Source organism: Gymnoscopelus braueri (assembly GCF_963280865.1).
Source record: "Gymnoscopelus braueri genome assembly, chromosome: 2".
Taxonomy (NCBI): domain Eukaryota; kingdom Metazoa; phylum Chordata; class Actinopteri; order Myctophiformes; family Myctophidae; genus Gymnoscopelus; species Gymnoscopelus braueri.
In genome coordinates, this window is record NC_137604.1 from 53,549,406 (window position 1) to 53,570,025 (window position 20,620).

At 40.3% G+C, this 20,620-nt stretch overlaps 3 protein-coding genes across 3 annotated transcripts in view; 2 read left to right on the top strand and 1 right to left on the bottom strand.

The window, feature by feature from the left end:
• Positions 1-1,089: 1,089 nt before the first annotated feature.
• LOC308104278 (transcription factor IIIA-like) lies at positions 1,090-4,385 on the bottom strand. The gene is made up of 3 exons (XM_080454674.1): positions 4,053-4,385; positions 2,940-3,300; positions 1,090-2,668 (listed from the first exon to the last, which is right to left on the bottom strand). The coding sequence occupies exons 1-3, from the start codon at positions 4,259-4,261 to the stop codon at positions 2,093-2,095; spliced, it is 1,146 nt and encodes a 381-aa protein (XP_080310800.1). The 5' UTR covers positions 4,262-4,385; the 3' UTR covers positions 1,090-2,092.
• A 1,133-nt stretch (positions 4,386-5,518) lies between these two features.
• On the top strand, positions 5,519-13,677 carry yju2b (YJU2 splicing factor homolog B). Its single transcript, XM_080455850.1, has 10 exons — positions 5,519-5,600; positions 6,614-6,658; positions 7,009-7,062; positions 7,189-7,271; positions 7,531-7,586; positions 8,449-8,509; positions 8,743-8,885; positions 10,284-10,456; positions 11,071-11,209; positions 11,619-13,677. Exons 2-10 carry the CDS (start codon positions 6,656-6,658, stop codon positions 12,161-12,163), a joined length of 1,257 nt encoding a protein of 418 aa, XP_080311976.1. The 5' UTR covers positions 5,519-5,600; positions 6,614-6,655; the 3' UTR covers positions 12,164-13,677.
• Positions 13,128-20,620, top strand: part of LOC308096281 (venom factor-like) — a gene marked incomplete at its 5' end in the record, with an annotated part of 38,495 nt that continues 31,002 nt past the window's right edge. The window contains 3 exons of the mRNA XM_080443665.1: positions 13,128-13,199; positions 14,677-14,693; positions 16,479-16,674. Coding sequence (XP_080299791.1) covers positions 13,128-13,199; positions 14,677-14,693; positions 16,479-16,674 — 285 coding nt within the window. The remainder of the gene's footprint in view (positions 13,200-14,676; positions 14,694-16,478; positions 16,675-20,620) is intronic.

Genomic DNA, 20,620 nt, shown 5'->3' on the forward strand with positions numbered 1-20,620 from the left:
ATAAGATGTCAATGTCACTGCAACTGTTTCAAATTCCTTTGCATCTATCATGCCTGTCCATGTCAAATTCATATACAACATAGCTACCTTTTAACTGAACAAATAAACTAAAATATATATATATATATACTGTATATAAATATATACAGTAATCCTGCCTTTTTTGCTATGTTTTTAATGTGGTTTTAAGTTCTAGCTTTTCTTTTTTGCTTTATTGTTAGTCTTTTGTACTTTTTCCGTAAGGCACTTGTGCTTTATTCTTGCAGTAGAATAAAGCACTTTGAGCTGAATTCATGTCATGAAAGGTGCTATACAAATAAAGTGTATTATTATTATTGATTATATGAGGTCTACTGTGCATTCAGAGGTAAGCTGGTCCGACGGCCAGTCCATATAGGGTTTGTCTGAGCTGCGCTGGGTAAGAATGTTGAGAACAGTCTTCCTGTAGCGGGAAGCATTCTGAGGGGATTTAGCCCCGGAATCTCAAACTCGCCCTGAGCAGCTCATGTTTACACCGTAAATCAGAACACAAGCACCTCTGTCCTTCCACGTTACATCACCTAGTCTAGATCAGTGACTCTGGACCTTTTTCATTTTAAAGACACCAGTTTATATGCATTAGGCCCAGACCCTCATTTCATAGGATTTCTTATCTCTAGGAACCCAATCTACAATGTCAAATCCTCAGCGTTGGTTTAACTCAGAGTGAACAAATGGACCAGTAAGGGTCCATTTGGTTCCATTTGTTCACTCTTGAGTTACAGACCTGCAAGGTCTCTTAACTCTGAGGTCCACCCTGAGAACCATTGAACTAGATTAGTTGTTTTTTTTAGCAACACATTTATGCTGCGTTCACACTGGCAGATACAAAAGATACACAGCGTATATGTAGCTTTGTATCTTTGTAGCTGAAGTTGAAACCAGCTCAACTTTTGTGTTGCTTTGCTTTATATATACACAATGGCTTCCAATGAAAATGAATGGTAGACTGCATCTTTGTATCTACCAGTGTGAATGCAGCATTATGAATACGATTGCCATTTAATAGTGACCATTTTCATTTAATTCACTCATAGGCCAATGTTATTTAAACACAATGTACATTGGTTTTATTTGCAAAAATATAATATAAATGCATAACTTATTCACAAATGGCTAGAACATACTTTGTGAAAATATACTGTATTTCAAATAAAGAACACAACTCTGGAACTGGTGATATAACAGAAAGTAGAGACATTTACAAGCTGAAAGCCAAGCACAATCTACCATATTCTCTGTCACCTTCTGCAGAGGTCTGACTTTGAACCATTGCAAATGGAGTCATTGCAATCTCAGTCCATTGACAATTCAACCAACCAAACAAATGCTAACATGTGCTCTGACATGAAGCTCCAGTGCATCAGCCCCCAATACATATCAGTCCATTTTAGTGCCTTCAATGTTTGCATTCGCTGAATCAAGCTTAATTTATAAGCCACTGCACAAGCCCATTTCGGCTAGCGACACAGACATACTGTAGAGTACATAAATTAGGTTTCAGTTCACAACAGCCTGATAGTTTTCCCTGATATGCAGTTAAAGACATTAAGCATAAAGCAGATCATCATGGGGCACACAAGACAGTGTCACTTTCTTAAAATAATGGCCTACGTCATTTTGTCTTGTGACTTAGGCCAAACAAATTGCTTAAGTCTGGAGTAAGTCAGTTACTCCAAAAATAATTTGGCCTAAGTCAGGTTTACAAGTCAAAACACAAATTGGCCCAAGTCATTTAATCCTTGTATGTTACATAACTGACAGACTCTGTTATTTGTAAAGCAAGTCATATTATCATAAACATTTGGGCTGAAATGATTACGAAATATCATAGTTTGTTTTGAATTAGTTTCTGTTTTCTGAAAACTTTTCTTAAATGACAAAGGCCATTATTTTAAGGTGACGCAATGACACTTGCATATATTATTGGACAAAACAAAGCAGTTACAGACTCCACAGCCAAAACAAATCAATAATACTGTAGGACAATAATATGTACTATTATTCTTCAGGTCATTGGCAAAATACGACAAATTGGTCCGACCGACAGACTCTACACAGGAACCACTGCACTAAGTCCATTGGAAACATGTGTCTCCAGAACTGGGCTGAATAATAAGGACGTGTCATGTAGCAGAGACACCAGTTCAACAGGCCCAGGTGGACCCGTCTTCTTGCTTTGTCCTGACGCACATTTGGACGTGTGTGCTGCTGGGTCTGGGTGGCGGGTTTTTTGTGACTTGTTGCCACCAACCACTTTCTTTTTGGGTTTGTAGCCACTGAGCCTGGACGCAAGAGACCTTTTGGGACGGGGCTTTTTTTTCAGCTTCTTCCGCTCAGGATCATGGGCGACTCTGTGGCGCTGCAGACTTTGTTTCATGGCGAACGTTTTCCCACAGCCTTCGTGGGAGCAGGCGAAGACGCGCAGCTCTTCGTGGAAGGAGCTGATGTGGCTCTGCAGGTTGAAGGACGTGGTGAAGGACCTGTCGCAGCCGTCCCTGGGACACTTCAGCACCTGTCGCACCTCGGAGTGGACCCGCTGGTGCTGTTGCAGGAACCAGGAGTCACGGAACACCTTGTCACACAGGTCACACTGCAGGAAGAGCCTGTGCAAGTCCTTCCTGTGTTTCTGATAGAGAGATAGATAGATAGATGCCTTCATTATCCCGCGGGGGAAATTCAGTCGCCCAGAGGTTACAAGCCTCACAAGAGTTACAGGTGAAAAAATTAAGTACCGTTGTGTACAGCAATAAAAGGCAAAAAGAAAAACAAGAAGCATCAACAATACAGAGCAACAGTATCCGTAAGTAAAAACAAATAAAGTGGCCATTACAGTCAGTGCTTCATAAGTGTCTAATCGTATCTCGTCAAAAAACAAATAATAATTATCAGTGCAATACCTGGTATTCACTCCAAGTCTTCCCCTGGAAGGAGCACCCTTGTTCCACGCAAGGGTAGCCCCGGTGCACCTTCTCGTGTCGCTTCAGCTTGCTGGGGAAGGTGAAACGCATCTGGCAGCCTTCGAAGGTACACTGATAAGGAGGCTCTTGGGTGTGCTGCTCGCACTTGTGGGACTTGAGCTGCTTGTTCTTCTTGAACACGAGTCCGCAGCCTGTGAAGTTACACACGTATGTTTTCTGTTGTTCTCTGTTGTCGTTGCTGCTGTGACTGCGACCGATGTGCCTCTGCAGGTTGGAGTTGGTGGTGAAGGCGTCCTCGCATCCATCGTAGGTGCACTGGAAGGGCCTCTGGCCGCTGTGACTGATTGATTGAATTGAATGTATGAATGAATTAATGAATACTTTATTAGACAGAAATGCAAACAGCACGAGTACAGTCATACACTTAAGTCTAAAAGGATAACACAAAAAAGTCCTGAGGACTTGTTTCCATTGAGGTTGTATATATATTTATATATATATATATATATATATATATATATTCAATTCATCAACATAGCATAAAGAATAACACCAAAATACAATATCATCACAAATATAAAACACTATATGTACAGAGTAGGGGGGGGTAAAGAGGAGGGGGTGATCACCATTCTACAGTGGTGTAGAGTAACTAATAACATTTACTCAAGTACTGTAAGTAACTTAAGAGGCAAATATTATACTTTTACTCTGCAAAGTAACAAGTAAGTAAAGTTTTCAAATAATTGTAGATATAAATTGATCATAAAACATACATTAACCACTTTAGCCCTATTTTATACATAGGCTTTGAAAATAGCCGATCTACAAGCTCACAACACGTCGCATCGTGAGGCATTGTGGGATTGTAGATCTGCTATTTTCAAACATTTTAGTTTGTTTTTACTTTTTGGTACTTTAAGTATACTTTGATGCCAATACTTGTACTTTTACTCTAGTGACATTTTGAACACAGGACTTATACTTGTAACAAGTACTTTCATATTGTGGTATTGCTACTTTTACTTGAGTAAAATATCTGAGTACTTCTTCTACCACCACTGGGGAGAAGTGATAGAGTGCTCTATGTACCTGAGCTGGTGTCTGGCCAGGTGGTACTGGGTACAGAAGGACTTGTCGCAGACCTTCTCCTCACAGCTGAAGGGCTTCACCCCGGTGTGTTTGCACATGTGCGCGTCCAGCTTCCACTGCTTGTTGTAGGCCGCCTCGCACTGTGGGAACGAGCAGATATAACGTTTGTGTTGTTGTTCTTCTTCTTCTTCTTCTGGTCGGGTGGCCATCTTTCCGCTGCGGCGGTAGCAAGTAGCAACACTATTTGCGTTTCAAAACTCCTTTACTCCTCTTCTCTTTAGCTATGCTTTTGCCACGCTTTTCTCTTTCTCCTGACGGCATCACAACTTCCGTTCAGTCAGCCACCCGTGTGTCATGTGACCCATATGTGACCAATGATGATGACCATTCTTCTTTGGGGTTTAACCATAGAGTTATGGGTTTAACGGCAGCTTGCGTCCTTGGTGTTGCATTACTGCCATCTTCTGGCTGCCCAGTTTGTTCGAATCGATTGGTTCTCAACCTGTGGGTCAGGACCCCCAGGGGGGTCCCCACATGTTTTTTTTAGGGGGGTCCCCAGGGGCCAGATGACAGTGAAGTGACAATTTAAGTAACCTGTTTAATATCTAAAAAGAAAAAGTACGATATAATATATAAAGCAAAGAAAAGTACTGCATCAAAAGTAATCAACAAACTATACAAAAAAAAACTGGTCAAACATTGACCAAATATATAAGAAATATAAGATAAATAAATAATATAAGAAAGGGAGGCCAAAAAATTGCTGATGAATATTGTGAAAACCCGATCTACAAGCTCAATTTTCACAATATTTATCAGTGGAACGGAGTCAAACTAAATGCCTCAACTCCTACATTCCAAGTGCTTGTCAGGGTGGGGGGGTCCCCAGTTCAAATATGATTATTTTGGGGGGTCACGGCCTGAAAAGGTTGAGAACCATGCGACCAATGATGACCATTCTTCTTACATGCTTTGTGTTGCATTACTGCCATCTTCTGGACACTGACTGGTGCTGCTAGTGCCCAGTTTGTCTTTATCGATTAGACTACAGACAGACAGACTCAAGTACTCCCACCACAGTATGCCATTTAAACTGGCTCGTGTCTATTCCCTCCATATATTGTATTTCATTTCTGATGTATACATTCCTGTGACCTGTAGTTTCACAAACGGGATCCATCAATCAACTCCACAGAGTTTGCAGATCCGGTCTAGGGCCCACCACCAGCATTCCGTTTCCGGTTTATGTCGCAATATTATTGTTCCGACCGAGATGTAATATTATTAATCTCGGAAAAGTTTATCCAAGTATTTCATGGAATACTTAGTTTGGTAAATCTCATCATATTTTATTCTAACTTGGTGGTGACTGGCGAGGTGATACACGACTACAGGCTACCTTGTTCTGCATTTATGTAGTGAATGGGGGGAACAATAACACGATGTACACACCGGACACCGTGCTAGCTGAACACAGCTAGAAGCGGAAGAAGAAGAAGGAGACGCAGCGTTGTTGTTGTTTTACCTGCAAGACGAAGAGGATCATTTGTGAGTATTTTTTTGTGTTTGCTATTGAGCCCGTAGGGATTAGATGGATCACAGCTACTTTTGTGATCACATACATGTTTCTGATGTGACATTTACAACGTGTTTGTTTGTGTTTGTTTGACGGAGTTGTAACGTCATGGCGTCACACAGTCTAGCTGTTGCTTGCTGCACACAGGACCCATGTTAGCCTTTAGAATGGCTGTGAGATTACATACCTTTTTAATGTATTCCAAATACACACATGAAATGTATGTTATATCACAGCCATTCTAGAGCTAGACCCAGCCGCAAGCAACCCTTGGGTCCTGTTTTTATTATCTGGAATCTAGAGTTGCAAATACCAACCCTTGACAGCCCAGTGAATTTAACGTTGTTTAATACCATCAGATAGGACTTTTCTGTTTAGATGTATGGGTTGTCACGGGTTGGTATTGCAACTCTAGATTCCAGATATTAAAAATAGGATCTATAGTTGATTGCGGCTAGGCTAGACCCAAGTATATGTATATATATATATATATATATATATATATATATATATATATATATATATATATATATATATATATATATACACACACGTCTGTGTCTGTACAAGTCAAGGGTTACTGACATAGAGTTATGGTTACTCACTGGCCTTAACTGCATATGGTGGTCGGTCTCAAGTCAACTTAGCACTGCAAAGTAACTTCATGCCAGAAGCAGCAGTCATCTCTGTAAAAGGCGTACTAGTATTTATTTAGCTCAAGTGACCAGTGCTTGTAGCAGATTTTAGCAGCTACCAGGGAAGGCGACCCAGGAGGAGGAGGAGAGATGTTGTAAATTAAAACAGTATTATACTATGTCGTTTTACATAGTAGCCTTGGATCAAGACTATCATAGATGTATTTTATTGAGTCAGACTCGTAGTACATCTATGATAGTCTTGATCCAAGGCTAGTCACGTAGCAACATATCCATCACAACCTACTGTCTACAACAACAACAATCAAAATGTGATTTTGTTTTATCAGGTTGAAATAATCCACCACTAGTGTGGACAAACAGACGTCAGTATGGTGAGCAAAATATATATCTTTCTGGATATTTTGTATGCTATGTAGATGATTGAATATAGGACCACAATGGAAACATGAAGTCCCCAGGACCTTTGTGTTATCCTTTTAGCTTTAATGTCTTACTGTACCACGTGCTGTTTACATTTCTGACTAATGAAGTATTTATTCAATCAATCAATCAATCAATGTCATGGCCAAATTAGCCACATAGATGTCACTTTAGGCTTACGCCTATTAAAATGTAGTTATGTTTGCCAATCAACCATGCAATGTATAAGTATAGATTAAAATGTAATCTGTAAATGTTTGCAATTAATGGTTTCTCTTCTATTTCCTTTTTTTTTTAACAGGGTGAAAGAAAAGGACAAAACCACTACTACCCTCCGGATTTTGATCCGGTTAAGGTGAGGTCATCATATAGGCCAGAAGAGCTGATACTGATCACTTGATAGAGACAGCATCTTAACATTTAAATGATTTTAAAGACCTTAACTGATCTTTATCTTTTGTTATTGCTGTCGTCTCTCTAGCATGGCTCTCTCAATGGATACCATGGGACCCATGCTCTTCGAGAGAGGGCTAGGAAGCTGTCACAGGGCATTCTCATCATCAGGTCAGTAAAACACTCATGCACCAGTTAGGCCTGTCACAATTATTTCATAATCGTTTGAACGATTAGCACCACAGCTAAAGGGAACTGGAAATCTATATCATTGTACTGTCTACAACTGAACCCACGTTGGCAATAAAACAAGTATATGTGTAAACAAATTAAATGAAACCTGAAAATGACTTCTACATGAATTGACACAAACAAATGCATTTAGAAAGTGTTAATTCTACTGATACGTTGACTATCTGTTTGCATTTAGGTTTGAGATGCCCTACAACATCTGGTGTGACGGCTGTAAGAATCACATTGGCATGGGTATGTTATAAAGAAAAAAAGTGTGACATATTCATCCATACCAGGATGAATAGGATGAAAATAGCTGATCTACATCGACACGTTGTGAGCTTGTACAGCGGCTAGTTGAACTATTTCGAAATGTTTTCCAAAATAGTAAGAAATGCAAAAAAAAGTTAAGGGGTAAGGCAGCGTGCAAGATGAGGCCCTGGCCAGTCTCTAACTCTCTGTTTTATACCATGACAACGGAAAATACTTGTTTCTTGTCTGGTAGTAGGTGTCCGATAGTATGTTATTGGTGCACTTCACAGTCCCAGTCAACAGTTCCACCTCTGCAGAACCATGGAGGAGAGCCCTTTATTAAGGTGACAGCCGTGGCAGGGGCCTTATGCTTTCGGATTGTCTGTCTGTCCTATTTTTGTGAACGCAATAATCTCAGAAATGCCTTGAGGGAATTTCTTCACATTTTGTACAAACATCCACTTGGAAACAAGGATGAAATTAGATTTTGGTGGTTAAGGTCATGGGGCCTCACAAATTACTTTTGCATGTTGCCTAAGAAATACACCATAAATCCCTTCAATATCTGTGGATTCAAACCACAACTTGTTGGCAGAGGCATACAACCGTGATCATCAGCTTTTACAGTTTTGGTTATTGGAATCGTGTTTTCCAGCCTCACTCACACATTTTGAAATATAATATGTGCTGTAGTGAAATTAGTGTTTAGTGCCAGTTGAGATTTTAAACCACAATGGCTGTTGTTAGGTGGCTATTATAATCACAAGAACCCACCCCGCCATGTCTCTTTATCGTGGCACCTCGTCATGCATTATCGCTCAAACATTTCATAGTCATAGCACTTGTTTTTTTGTCTTTACAGGGGTGCGCTACAACGCTGAGAAGACGAAAGTGGGGAAATACTACTCCACGCAAATATACAGGTAATCAACTGAATGGGTCATAGATTTCCAATCCATCAAATAGTTATTCCGTCCAAGTTATTCTAGACCTCATAAGGAGAGAGAACACTGTGAACAACCATCTCTTTTCCCACTGCTGCTCAGGGTTTCTCGTCGATCAAAATAGTGTTCTGTGTTTGTTAGTGTGCAAGTGGACCTCATATTTGGCAAGCCTGCTGCAGCTAGATCACTGCCTTCTGTTTGCCGTCCACCAGATTCAAGATGAAGTGCCACCTGTGTGTCAACTACATCGAGATGCAGACGGACCCGGCCACCTGCGACTACGTCATAGTGAAGGGAGCGAACAGGAAGGAGGAGCGCTGGGACATGGCTGAAAATGAACAGATCCTCACCACAGGTGCGTGCAGTCTGCCTTTATTCATGTCCCGGTCACGCTCTTCTCTCACCCTGTAGCTGTCTGTGTTTAAAATAGCAGATATACAAAAATAGCAGATATACAAGCTCACAACGCATCACTTTTTTCCGCACAGCTTGTATATCTGCTTGTATATGAAAAACGTATGATGCTATATACAGCATATAGTATATATCTAAATCGGTAGTTCTCAAACGTTTTTGTGTCAAGGACCCCCAAAATAATATGTATTTGGACCCCCCCCATCTGAACATGTTTTGTGCCAGGGACCACCAGAAGAAAAGAATTGTGTTTAAAAGAATTCAACATTATTCAAACACTTTCAAGATTTTTCGAAGCATTTTCAAAAATTGCAGATGTACAAGCTCGCAGCGCAGCACGAAGTGACGCGCTGTGAGCTTGTATATCTGCTATTTTTAGAGAACCACTGTTCTAAACCACTGTTCTAAATCCTAAGAGTTTTCTGAAAAACGTATATGATGCTATATACACACAGTATATAGCTAAAATCTAAAAAGCTAAAGGTGGAAAAGCAGGGGTTTTATTCACCCAAAGTATTTACACAATTAGGATTGGTTACAAAACCAAACAAAGTGACAAACATAACCGTGAATAAACTTACAACCAAACTGCTTTAGAGCCTAAAATGTTTAATGAAACGGAGCTCAGAGCAACATAGTGAGTGCTCCTCTGATCCTGACTAGGATTCTATACTCTATGCTGGCCAGTAGTCCATAGTAGATTGCAGGGGAGAGAAGACACCTCTTCCAACAAAAGAATGGTGTAGATTAATCTACACCACTCTTCATCTACTCTGTAGATCAGTGGTTCCCAAACTGAGGGTCGGGAGGCCCGGGTCCCCAAATTATTTTGGGGGGGGTCCCCGGATGATTAGCTTAATCGTTTTCTCACTCAACGGTAAACAAACCAACATACCATATAAGTGTATGCATGGTATCTACACATTTCTAAAGTTACCATTTAATGGCTTTTAAGACCTTTTCAATACCAAACTGGCCAAATTGTCAAATATTATGTAAGAAAGAGGCAAACATTGTGAAAATATCTGATCTATAAGCTCACAACGCCTCCGCATTGTGAGCTTGTAGTTCGGCTATTTTCAGCATAATTTTCTGTGGAACTGAGTCAAACTAATTGTAATGGCTACAATTCCAAGAGCTTGTCAGTGTGGGGGTTCCCCAGTTCAAATATGATTTTATTTTGGGGGGTCGCGGCCTGAAAAGTTTGGGAACCCTTGCCGTAGATGAAGTCTACACATCATTCAGTCATTCTCTCTCATTTAATTCTTGTGTTTATCCTTAATTTAATCAATCCCTCATCCTTCTCTCATGTTTCTCTCTGCTCTCTCCCTGTGGGCAGAGCGGGCAGAGAAAGAGAAGCTGGAGACGGATGCCATGTATAAGCTGGACCACGGTGGGAAAGACAAGGAGAAGCTGAAGAAGGCTCTGCCTTCGCTGTCAGAGATCCAGGACCAAAGGTCCGCCTGGAAAGAGGACTTCCAGCTTAACAGCAGCCTCCGCAAGAAGTTTAGGGTACTGAATCATTATTTCTTTCTTTTATATCACAAGTAAAGAAACTGAGACACTGTCTGTGATGTAAAACATTGTAATAGTAGTAAGCCTAAAAAGTGGTTTCTAAAGAAGGTATTAAAATCTGCAAAAAGGGGTAAGGGAACACATAATGAACCTAAACCAGTGGTTCTCAAACCTTTCCATGTCAAGGACCCCCAAATTGACACTTATTAGCCCACGGACCCCCATATGAAAAGATATGCCAGACCCCCATAAGAGAACATTTTTATGGCTCTAGCAGTGATTCTCAACCATTTTAATTTCAATGACCCCCAGTTTGACATGCATTAGGCTATGGACCCCCATTTAATGGCATCTCTGGGACCCCAATTTATATTGTAAAATCAATGTTAATTTAGTTCCATTTTTGGTTCCATTTGTACTCAGAGTTACAGACCCATCCATTTGGTTCCTAACTATCCATCATTTAGCTGGGGACCCCTGGAACTCCCTCAAGGACCCCTGGGGGAATGCAACAGAGCTTAACAAATATAAGATGAAGGGAATTAGTGTGTAGTGGATGAGAGCATTGTTCAGTAAACTGACAGTTGTTCTCTAACTGACTGGCGTCACAGACGGAGAAGAAAGTGCAGGCGGAGCAGGAGGAACTGGACACGGCCGTGAGGAAGAGGACAAACCTGTCCATCCCTCTGCTGCCCGAGAAAGACGAAGACAAGAAACTGGCAGCACTGCTCACCTACCAGGCTCCTGACTGTAAGGAATGGACACACGTACACAATTAAAAGTTTCAACATTTTTCTAAAAGAGCAGATCTACAAGCTCATAGCGGGGCACGCGCTATGGGCTTGTACATCTGCTATTTTTCAATAGCCAAAGTATGAAATAATGGTTAAAGTGGTTCAAATCTAAAATGACGTCGATGCTTTCCCAATTTTAATGGTTTAAGAGAGCACTGACAGGTTTTTAGTTGTTTTGAATTGGCCAATCACAAGAGTCATAAACACAACTATGAAGATTTTTGGTTCTCCATTTTGGATTGAGAAGTTTGCTTGTTTGATTTGCTTGTTGGTTGTCACTATTAAACGTTCATAATGCAGTTGACTTTGTACAGAGTACAGACTTTTAACTTTTTTTCCCTCCCTGTCTGCTGCTCCTCTTCCAGCGTACGAGGACAAGAAGCACATTAAACGGAGGGAGATCTCCTCTCGCTCCTGGTTCACGTCTCCCTCCGCGTCTCCCTCCACGGCACAGGGTGGCGCCGCGGGCAGTCTGCTCCACAAGCTGGGCCTGCAGGGGAAAGAAGCGGCCGTGGCCAAAGCCCTGGGGCCGTCGTCGATCTCCTCCTCTCCTTGTCCCCTCATCCGCAGACGCACCGAAAACCACGCGAACAGACCGGAGATCTGTGCGGCCGTCCTTCGCAGGAAGTCAGACCCCGGAGCCGTCAGGCCGGTGGGTGTGGCCTCTGAGCTGGTACAGAAAGAGGGAGGACCAAGTACAGGCGCTGTGCAGCTCCACCCGGTACAGGAAGTGACTAACACAAACAACGGTGTTGATAAAGAGACACAAGAGAACACCGCGGCAGAAGAGGACGACGGAGGACTTGACAGAACACAGGATTCTGTGAACTCAAAAGAGCACAACAGTAGTTTGGGACTCACGTCACTGATGGCATACTACAGTGACTCTGAATCTGACTCGAGTCAATAAAGTAGTTGTCTAAAATAAAATAAAAACACACATATAGTCTAATAATGGCGTGGTCTCCCTGTCCAATCTTTAGCTATTAACAACAAATTAGTTCATGTGTAGTTTGTTAATGAAGCGACATAAATTGCAATGCACTGTTCAGTGGCGATGCCCCACTAAACCGGGTGGCATAGTCTCCACATTGACAGCATACTAGTGTGGTCATGGTCTACGTCTCCTTTGGTCAAATGGAAAAGTTCTTTCATGCATAGATGATCAACTATAATACAATTTTTTTTACTCTTGCACATATGCAACAAAAAGTAATTTTGTTAAGGACACATCTAACTGTAAGGAATGTCTTCGATTTTTACAGCGTGGCACTGTACGGGTGTGTGTGTGTCCAGGGCTAATCAATAATGTCTTGTGCACGCTACCCAAATGTTTTTCATGTTTTATACTTTTTAAAATATTTATATTTAACTTTTCAAAACTTTCTTTTATACATTTTATACTGGAGTTTAGTGGAGGTCGGATTGGGCCCAAATATAGACACTGCATAACTAGTCCCAGTTTTCCTTTTTCCAGTTAATTTTCCCGTAGCTTCATTTGATTGGCACAGCAGCAGATTTGAACTGGAAAGATGTGTTTTCTAGTTCTAGTAGAAGTGGGTGTGCAAGGAGGCGAATCAATGACCTTCTGATTACCAGAGACCTCTAGTCTCTACCCACTAAGCTACGGCTGCCCTGTATGGAGATGAATTACTTCATTGTGCTGACGTGACATAATAGGTGACTGACGTCATAGATTGGCCACATGTAGTCCATCTTTTATACAGAGAGTTACGACACGCTTTGATCTCGCCGCAAAGCGGGCGGTATGGGCTATAGTTCCAAGCATTGGAACTTCCTCATTGAGATAGAATGAGTATTTCCGCATTCCATACTTACAATGGGAGTCAGATATCCTTTGATCAAATATAGAGATGAGTAACATCATCGGAGACTGGCACGTGAAGTCTAAGATCCACATGGAAGCCACGCCGTTATTACACCCTGTATTTCATAAGCTGTCAAACATGATCACAAAAAACATGAATTGTCTCTTACCCCAATCTTTCCAAACTAGGAGATAACATTTCAGTGATTTGATTGTTAGTATAATCACATTCATGAATATGTCATGACGGACGTCTCGATATGGGGCACGTATTACTCATTTACAATCCCCTGAAAAGCTGTCGTAAAACAGGTTCAGGTCATGTGCTTTCTTGTTTTTATGTACAAATGTTGTGAGATCTGTTATTTTTAGTGACCAGTGATGGCTTGAGAGCTCCTTCTCTAACAGTGTTGTTCAAGCTATGCAATGCGTTTTTCCATGTTACAACAAATAACTATTGTTATCAGAAAGTCTTAATGAAGCAGGTGTTTCTGCAGGTGTCTGTACACTGCTGTCTAAAAAAAGATGACTTGGAACATGTATGGCTAAATATTGTTGAGGTTTTGCTAGGTCATTTAAAATGGTTGATATGGTGAGTTTGACTTTTTAAATCCATGGAGTTATTGAACTGACAACATTTTGACCGCCTTTGAGGGAAATGTTGCTAACATGTAGATTTATTTCCTACTGAATCTTCTGAATGTTTTTCAGCTGTGACCAGAACACTGGAACTCATTTTGGAAGAAGAAATAATCAGGCAAAAGGAAATAAACGTTGACTCATGTCTCACTAATACTACTATGTCTGTATGAGTGTCTTTGGAGTTGACTCGGGGACAGGAGCACTTCCACAGGGCATCCACTTGGTGTCATCATTGAGCTGTGGATGTCATAAAGTGTCATAAAGGAGTAGTTCACCCAAATCATTTCTTATTTTCTATCAATTACACACCCCATGAAGCCTTGAATTCATGGAGAATGATTTAGTTTTTGTCTCATTCCTAAGCCAATAATTTGATGACCAAAGAGTCTCTGTTATAGGAGACTTGCGGAGTCTCCTACTGAGTCACTATTGACCGATGACCCGGTCATCAAATTATTGCCTTAACACATTGACTGCCAGAATTATTTCAGATTTTTTGCAGTTTATTGCCAGAGATTTTTCATTGAAAAAAAAATAAAGTACTCAGGAGCCGAGATACCGAATTTTTAAGTTTTAAGTTAACAAGGAAGTGGATTGGAGTCTCCTTGGTCTTTGGATCAAAAAAACAAAAACAAAAAAAACGAGTTCTTGGCAATCAAGTGATGGATTCTAAGAACTAGTAAAAACGAGTTAACTCGAAATGTGACACAGTAATTTTCTGGCTGAACTACTCCTTTAACAACTACACAATCCTACTGTCCTAATTTGACCCGCTTGGTCCAGTTTCTGCTGTTAAATGTGTGTATTGTGTAGGGGGGGGGGGTGTATATTAGCAGACTGTTTGACAGATAGATGGCCATAGTTCACAAGAGTCAGCCAGCATGACTTGCTGGACGCTTCAACACTTTCTGCTCCTCATACTCTCCTGTATGTCCCATGTGTCCCATTCCCAGTTCGACTGGAGTTCAAGGTAGGTGTAAAACTTAATTCTGAAATCTAAACTCTTGTCACAGTGTTCATTTCGTCGACTAAAAACTATGACGAAAAATGTTCGTTGACTATACCTTTTTCCACTGACGAAAGCTGTGATGACTAAAACTAAGAATACATCTATTGACAATTTCGTCAACAAAAAAAAACTAGACTAAAATGACGAGTGGAGAAGAGATCCAGAACTAAAAGCCAATTTTCTGTGTGATTGTGCTCTGGTGTTGCACTCTGAAAATAGCCTGTTGTGAGCTTGTAGATCGGCTATTTTCAGCATGCAACCAAGTGTAAAATCAGCCATTATGATGCCATCAAGGCCTGCCAAAAAAACATGTTTGTTCACAAAATCAACTGTAGATTTAGTCAACTTAAAATCTTAGGATATTTAGTCGACTATGACATTTCAGATGACTAAAATATGACTGAGTATATATGAATATTCAAAAGAATATGACAAACTAAATAAAAATTTGCTGCAAGATTAACACTGTTGTCAAGCAGTTTGGTTCTACTATGTTTTGTGATAAGACGTCCAAAATATCCCTTCCAGATTCCAGCCCATTAACCATTACTTCGAGTTGCATGAGTAAGTAGACAAAACAAATAGCTTTTGGTTTTGAAGTGGGAGTTATTAGTAATAACTTATTACTGACCTACAAATACTGAATATTAATGCTCTCCTGACGTGAACCTATCTTTTTTTATTATTATCAAGGGATCAGTCACCAGTCATCTCAAACACACCAAGGTACAGTGCTGCCACTTGTTTGTCGTTGGACATTACATAGTGTTTGCACAAAGGCCTACAATGCATTGCTCATATTCTGCATCTTAAAGCAGACATTTATTTAACCACTTGAACCCTAGCCTACCTATTTTGGTGCAAACATTCGGTTAAAATAGCAGATCTACAAGCTTGTGACACGTGAGCTTGTAGATCTCCTATTTTCGGCCAAGATATTTAGTATAGAGTATAAAGTGGGCCTGAGTATAGAGTCATTGGGAATCTGGTCAATCAAGTATAGGGGTTTAGTGGTTAATTTGTTAATTTTATTGCAGGCACATTTTGCCTGTTTTAGTCTTTAGTTTTGATGTTTATTTGTTTTGTAGGCCTAATTAATTGGTATTATTTGAAGGAAGGTAAGTGATCTTTTTTTGTTAAAATAAGTGTTAAATATCTCTATATTCTGATAGTACTCATTGCGATAGAGTGTTTGTTCAGTAACAAGAGTCTCCATGTCTCTCCAGCTCTTTATTAAACAGAAAATGCATTTTCAGGTCAGGATATCAATTTGATCCAATCAGGATAGAGAACTCACACAGGATACATATTAAACCAGTGAAATTGGAAGTGATAACACAAAGAAGTGAGCAAACAAAATTGGAACTGGAACACTAAAATTGAAGCTGATAAATGGGTACTCTCTCCTGATTGGCTGGAATTGTGTCACCCACTTGACAAAGTATTCTTTGTTTATGAAAGAGCTGGAGACCCCTGTGACTGAACAAACACTCTATAGCTTACTCTATGCTTACTCTATGCTTACTACCAGAATATAGTGCTTTAACCTTTTCATTAAAAAAATTTAACATTTTGTTTTAACCAAAAAATATCACTTACCCTACCTTTAATATCTAACAGACTTTTTGTTTTTATTTATTACTATTTCTCATATACCGTACGATCTGTCCACCCCTCTACTTCATGTCTCACTTCCTGATGTCCCCCTCACTTCTGTCCCTTAATTCCTCGGCCCTGGACCTATAGCTTCAACCTGGTGGCTCCTGATGTGCTGAGGGCAGACAGTGAGGAGAACATCTACTTGGAGGCCAGCGGCCTGAGCGGCGATCTCACAGTCACAGTCACCATCCAAATCCTGGACTTCAGTACGGGAAGCCGACTCGCCCTGGAATCAGCGACCCTCAGTCAGGCTAATGACTACCACATACTCAAGACCATCCAGGTGAAGACGCATTCATTGTGAGCTTGTAGATCTGCTATTTTCAAAAGAAAAAATGGGACATTCTGCATAATGAGTACTTTTACTTTTGGTACTAGCTAGGGAATTTTAGATTTTTTTTTGGACCATCTGTGAAAAAATTTACTACCAATAGCTTTCTTCACCAATGTGTTCTTATAGGTGTCTAGAATCACCTCTCAATTTATTTAAACCCAACTCCTCGTGGAAAATCCTGGAGAGCCAATCAAAGTTAAGGAGCCCAGAGGGCTTGGGTGAAAAATATGAAAAGAAATAAAAGTCTTGTGAGGTATCTAACTAGGGGTTTTCAGGGGTGCTGAATCCATTCCAACCATTATTTTTGAGTAAAAATGTCTCCCTGGCCATCTAATATTGGTATATTGGTTCTTGTTAGTGTATAATCAGTGTATAATCAATGGTAGGGGATTGGGGTGTTGTTGAATTGATTCTATTCTGAAAAATAAAATAAAAATATTGCTAAACACTTGATAAGAGTGTACACCTACTGTGCACATGCTCAGTGGGATACACTGTCTGCATGTGGGGAAGGAGCGGGAGTGTTGCATCCTGGAAAATATTTCTGGACGATTTTAAGGTACGGTAGTTTACCTACTTTTTGGCATTTATTTTCCTCTGCTGGCAAAACTTTTGATTACTGTGAATTTAGATGTCAATTTTCTCTAGCCTATTGCTTACATTGAACAACCATTAGTTAAACAATCATGACACTTGTCTTTTAGTAGACAACATGGAAGAGGATTCTGTAGCTTGTGGCTTAAGGTGCTTCATCTGTGGTGGTCCTGAGACTGAGATTCAAAAGCTCTCAAAAGTCACCCAAAAAGGATATGCACAGATTTTGTCTTATTCTGAGTGTGTGGATGATGCAGCATTAATCAGAAGACTACATGAGGACTGGAAAAACTGAGATGACCCCAAACTAAGATACCATTTGGAATGCAAAACCGAGCCGGTCGTGCAAGAGGTATATCCACTGGAAATTGTACGTTTTTTTCACTGTGATGAAAGTTGCCACTTGCAGATTTCAATCCTATTCTATGTTGTGAGTGACATCATAATTTAATAAAAACTTTAAACATAATCTATTCTTTAGAGCAAGATGAGCAAGACCAACGGCCAGGCAGGAAGAAAAGACGCAGGGCATTGTCTGGGTCAAGTAGTTCAAGTGCTAGCTGGCACACTTGATCTACCATAATACTTGCATCCTTTGCAATGAAGGTATCAATGTTGGCACATTGAAAAGAAACCATGGCAAGTCTTTTGTATGTAAGATTCAAATGAATTTTGATAATTGTTTTTCTTGCTCCTCATTGTAGGCTTCCACTCAAAGTAAAATAATTTAATCATGCACATACTGTATGTGGCTACCTTTTATCCAGACAGATCTCGGCAGTTGTATCGTGCACCTGATAATGTCTACCAGGACCAACTGAAAAGGAGTTTGATGCAGAGAGCAAAGCGACGAGGTGATGACTGGGGACTTGAAGTCGCTGGTCGCCTGGTGGCAGAAGAGGCAGTATATCATATTCGATGCAGAAGAGACTTTAAGAACCCTGTTACAAAGGCTGAGGTAACATTATATGGATACACAATACAGCTGTACAATACAACTCACATTTCTTGTCCTGAGGGAAGAAATATAATTTTTAATAGTGAAACTTTTGACTTCAAAATAATTTATTCTGCAAGATTGATATGGGTCCAGTAATGAGGGGGACTAATAAAGGATAAGAAATGTGAATTGTATTGTACAGCTGTATTGTGTATCCATATAATGTTACCTTAGACTTTGTAACAGGGTTCTCAAAGTCTCTTCTTCATCGAATATGATATACTGCCTCTTCTGCCACCACATCTATAATACCAGACAGGAGACCAGCGACTTCTCGTCCCCAGTCATCACCTCGTCGCTTTGCTCTCTGCATCAAACTCCTTTTCTGTTGGTCCTGGTAATAATAATAATAATAATAATAAACTTTATTTGTATAGCACCTTTCATGACATGAAATGCAGCTCAAAGTGCTTTACAGAGCAATAATACAATTACAGTTAGAACCAATTTAACAATAAAGCAAACAAAGATAAAATAAAATAAAATAAAAGCAAGCAAAAGCAAAGGCATAAAACAACATTAAAATAGGGAATACAGTGAGGAATTAAAAATCAACCAAAGAATCAGCTAAAAGCAAGAGTGAAGTAATAGGTCTTGAGCTGTGCTTTAAAGCTATCGACAGAGGCTGCCTGTCTTAGGTGTAATGGGAGTTTATTCCACACTGTCGGTCCGTAAAAGCAGAATGCTGCTTCACCGTATTTTTTATATGTCATTGTAGGCACCTCGAGCAGGTCAGCACTTGAAGACCTGAGGGCCCGGTTTGGAACATATCTCTCTAGGCAGTCAGAGAGGTAGGTAGGTGCCAGACCATTTAGAGCTTTATAAACTATTAAAAGAATTTTAAAATCAATCCTAAAAACAACCGGGAGCCAGTGTAGTGAAGCAAGAACTGGAGTGATATGTTCTCTCATCCTGGTTTTAGTTAAAATTCTGGCTGCCGCATTTTGAACAAGTTGTAATCTGTCAGTTGTTTTCTTTGGCAGGCCAGAGTAGAGTGCGTTGCAGTAATCAAGCCGAGAGAAAACAAAAGCGTGGATCAGCGTCTTTGCATCGTCTAACGACAGATAGTCTCTAATTCGCGCAATATTTCTAAGATGAAAGAAAGCAATCTTGGTGACATGATTAATGTGTGTATTGAAATTCAATTCAGAATCGATAATCACCCCCAGGTTCTTTACTGTGGTGTTACTTTCTACAGCCAGGTTACCAAGTCTACTTGTTATTGATTCTCTCTGCTCACTGGAGCCAATTATGAGAACTTCTGTTTTATCCTCATTTAGCTTAAGAAAGTTCTCACTCATCCAGCATTTTATACTGGACAGACAGGTCAACAATGGGTCTAGAGCGCAGGGGTCGTCTGGAGCTACTGAAAGATACAGCTGGGTATCATCAGCATAGAAATGGAAGTTCACTCCGTGATCGGCGATGAGTTCTCCCAGCGGTAGTATATACAGGGAGAACAATAAGGGACCCAGAATTGAGCCCTGTGGAATACCAGAACAGATGTTGTGTTTGTCTGAGTCAAAGTTAGCTAGACTGACAAAATAGCTTCTGCCTGTTAGGTAAGAGTGAAACCAAGACAAGGCTGTGCCTGACAAACCAATCCAGTACTCCAAACGTTGTAGTAGAATTGTGTGATCAATCGTATCAAAAGCAGCGGTTAAGTCAAGAAGTAGGAGAACAGATACATTTTTGTCGTCAGCGGACACCCTTAGATCATTAATTACTTTTACAAGTGCTGTTTCTGTACTATGACCTTTCCTGAAGCCAGATTGGAATTTGTTATGAACCTTATTGTTCTGTAGGAACACATCCAGTTGATGAAAGATAGTTTTTTCTAAGACCTTGCCCAAAAATGGCAGATTTGAGATTGGTCTATAATTACCCAGCACCAATGGATCAAGGTTGTGTTTCTTGAGTAGCGGCCTGACTACAGCCGTTTTCAGTGAGTCTGGAAAGACGCCTGAAAGTAGAGAGCTGTTTACAATTCTTAGGATATCTCCAATAACACTGTCTAAAACCTCTTTGAGAAACGGGGTGGGTACTACATCCAGTGAGCAAGATGATGATGTCATCTGTGATATAGTTTTACGGAGTTCCTCTTCATTAATTGCGCAGAATGATATTAGGCTTCCTCTGGAGGGATCTACATTTTTGCACCATGCACCATTTGCCGCATTTGCAGTGCTAGCAGCAGCATTTATAATACCAGCTCGAATGCTAAAAATTTTGTTTTCAAAAAAGGATGCGAACTCATCACACTTAGCTTTAGAAGCAGGGAGCGACTCCTTGTAAGCCTGG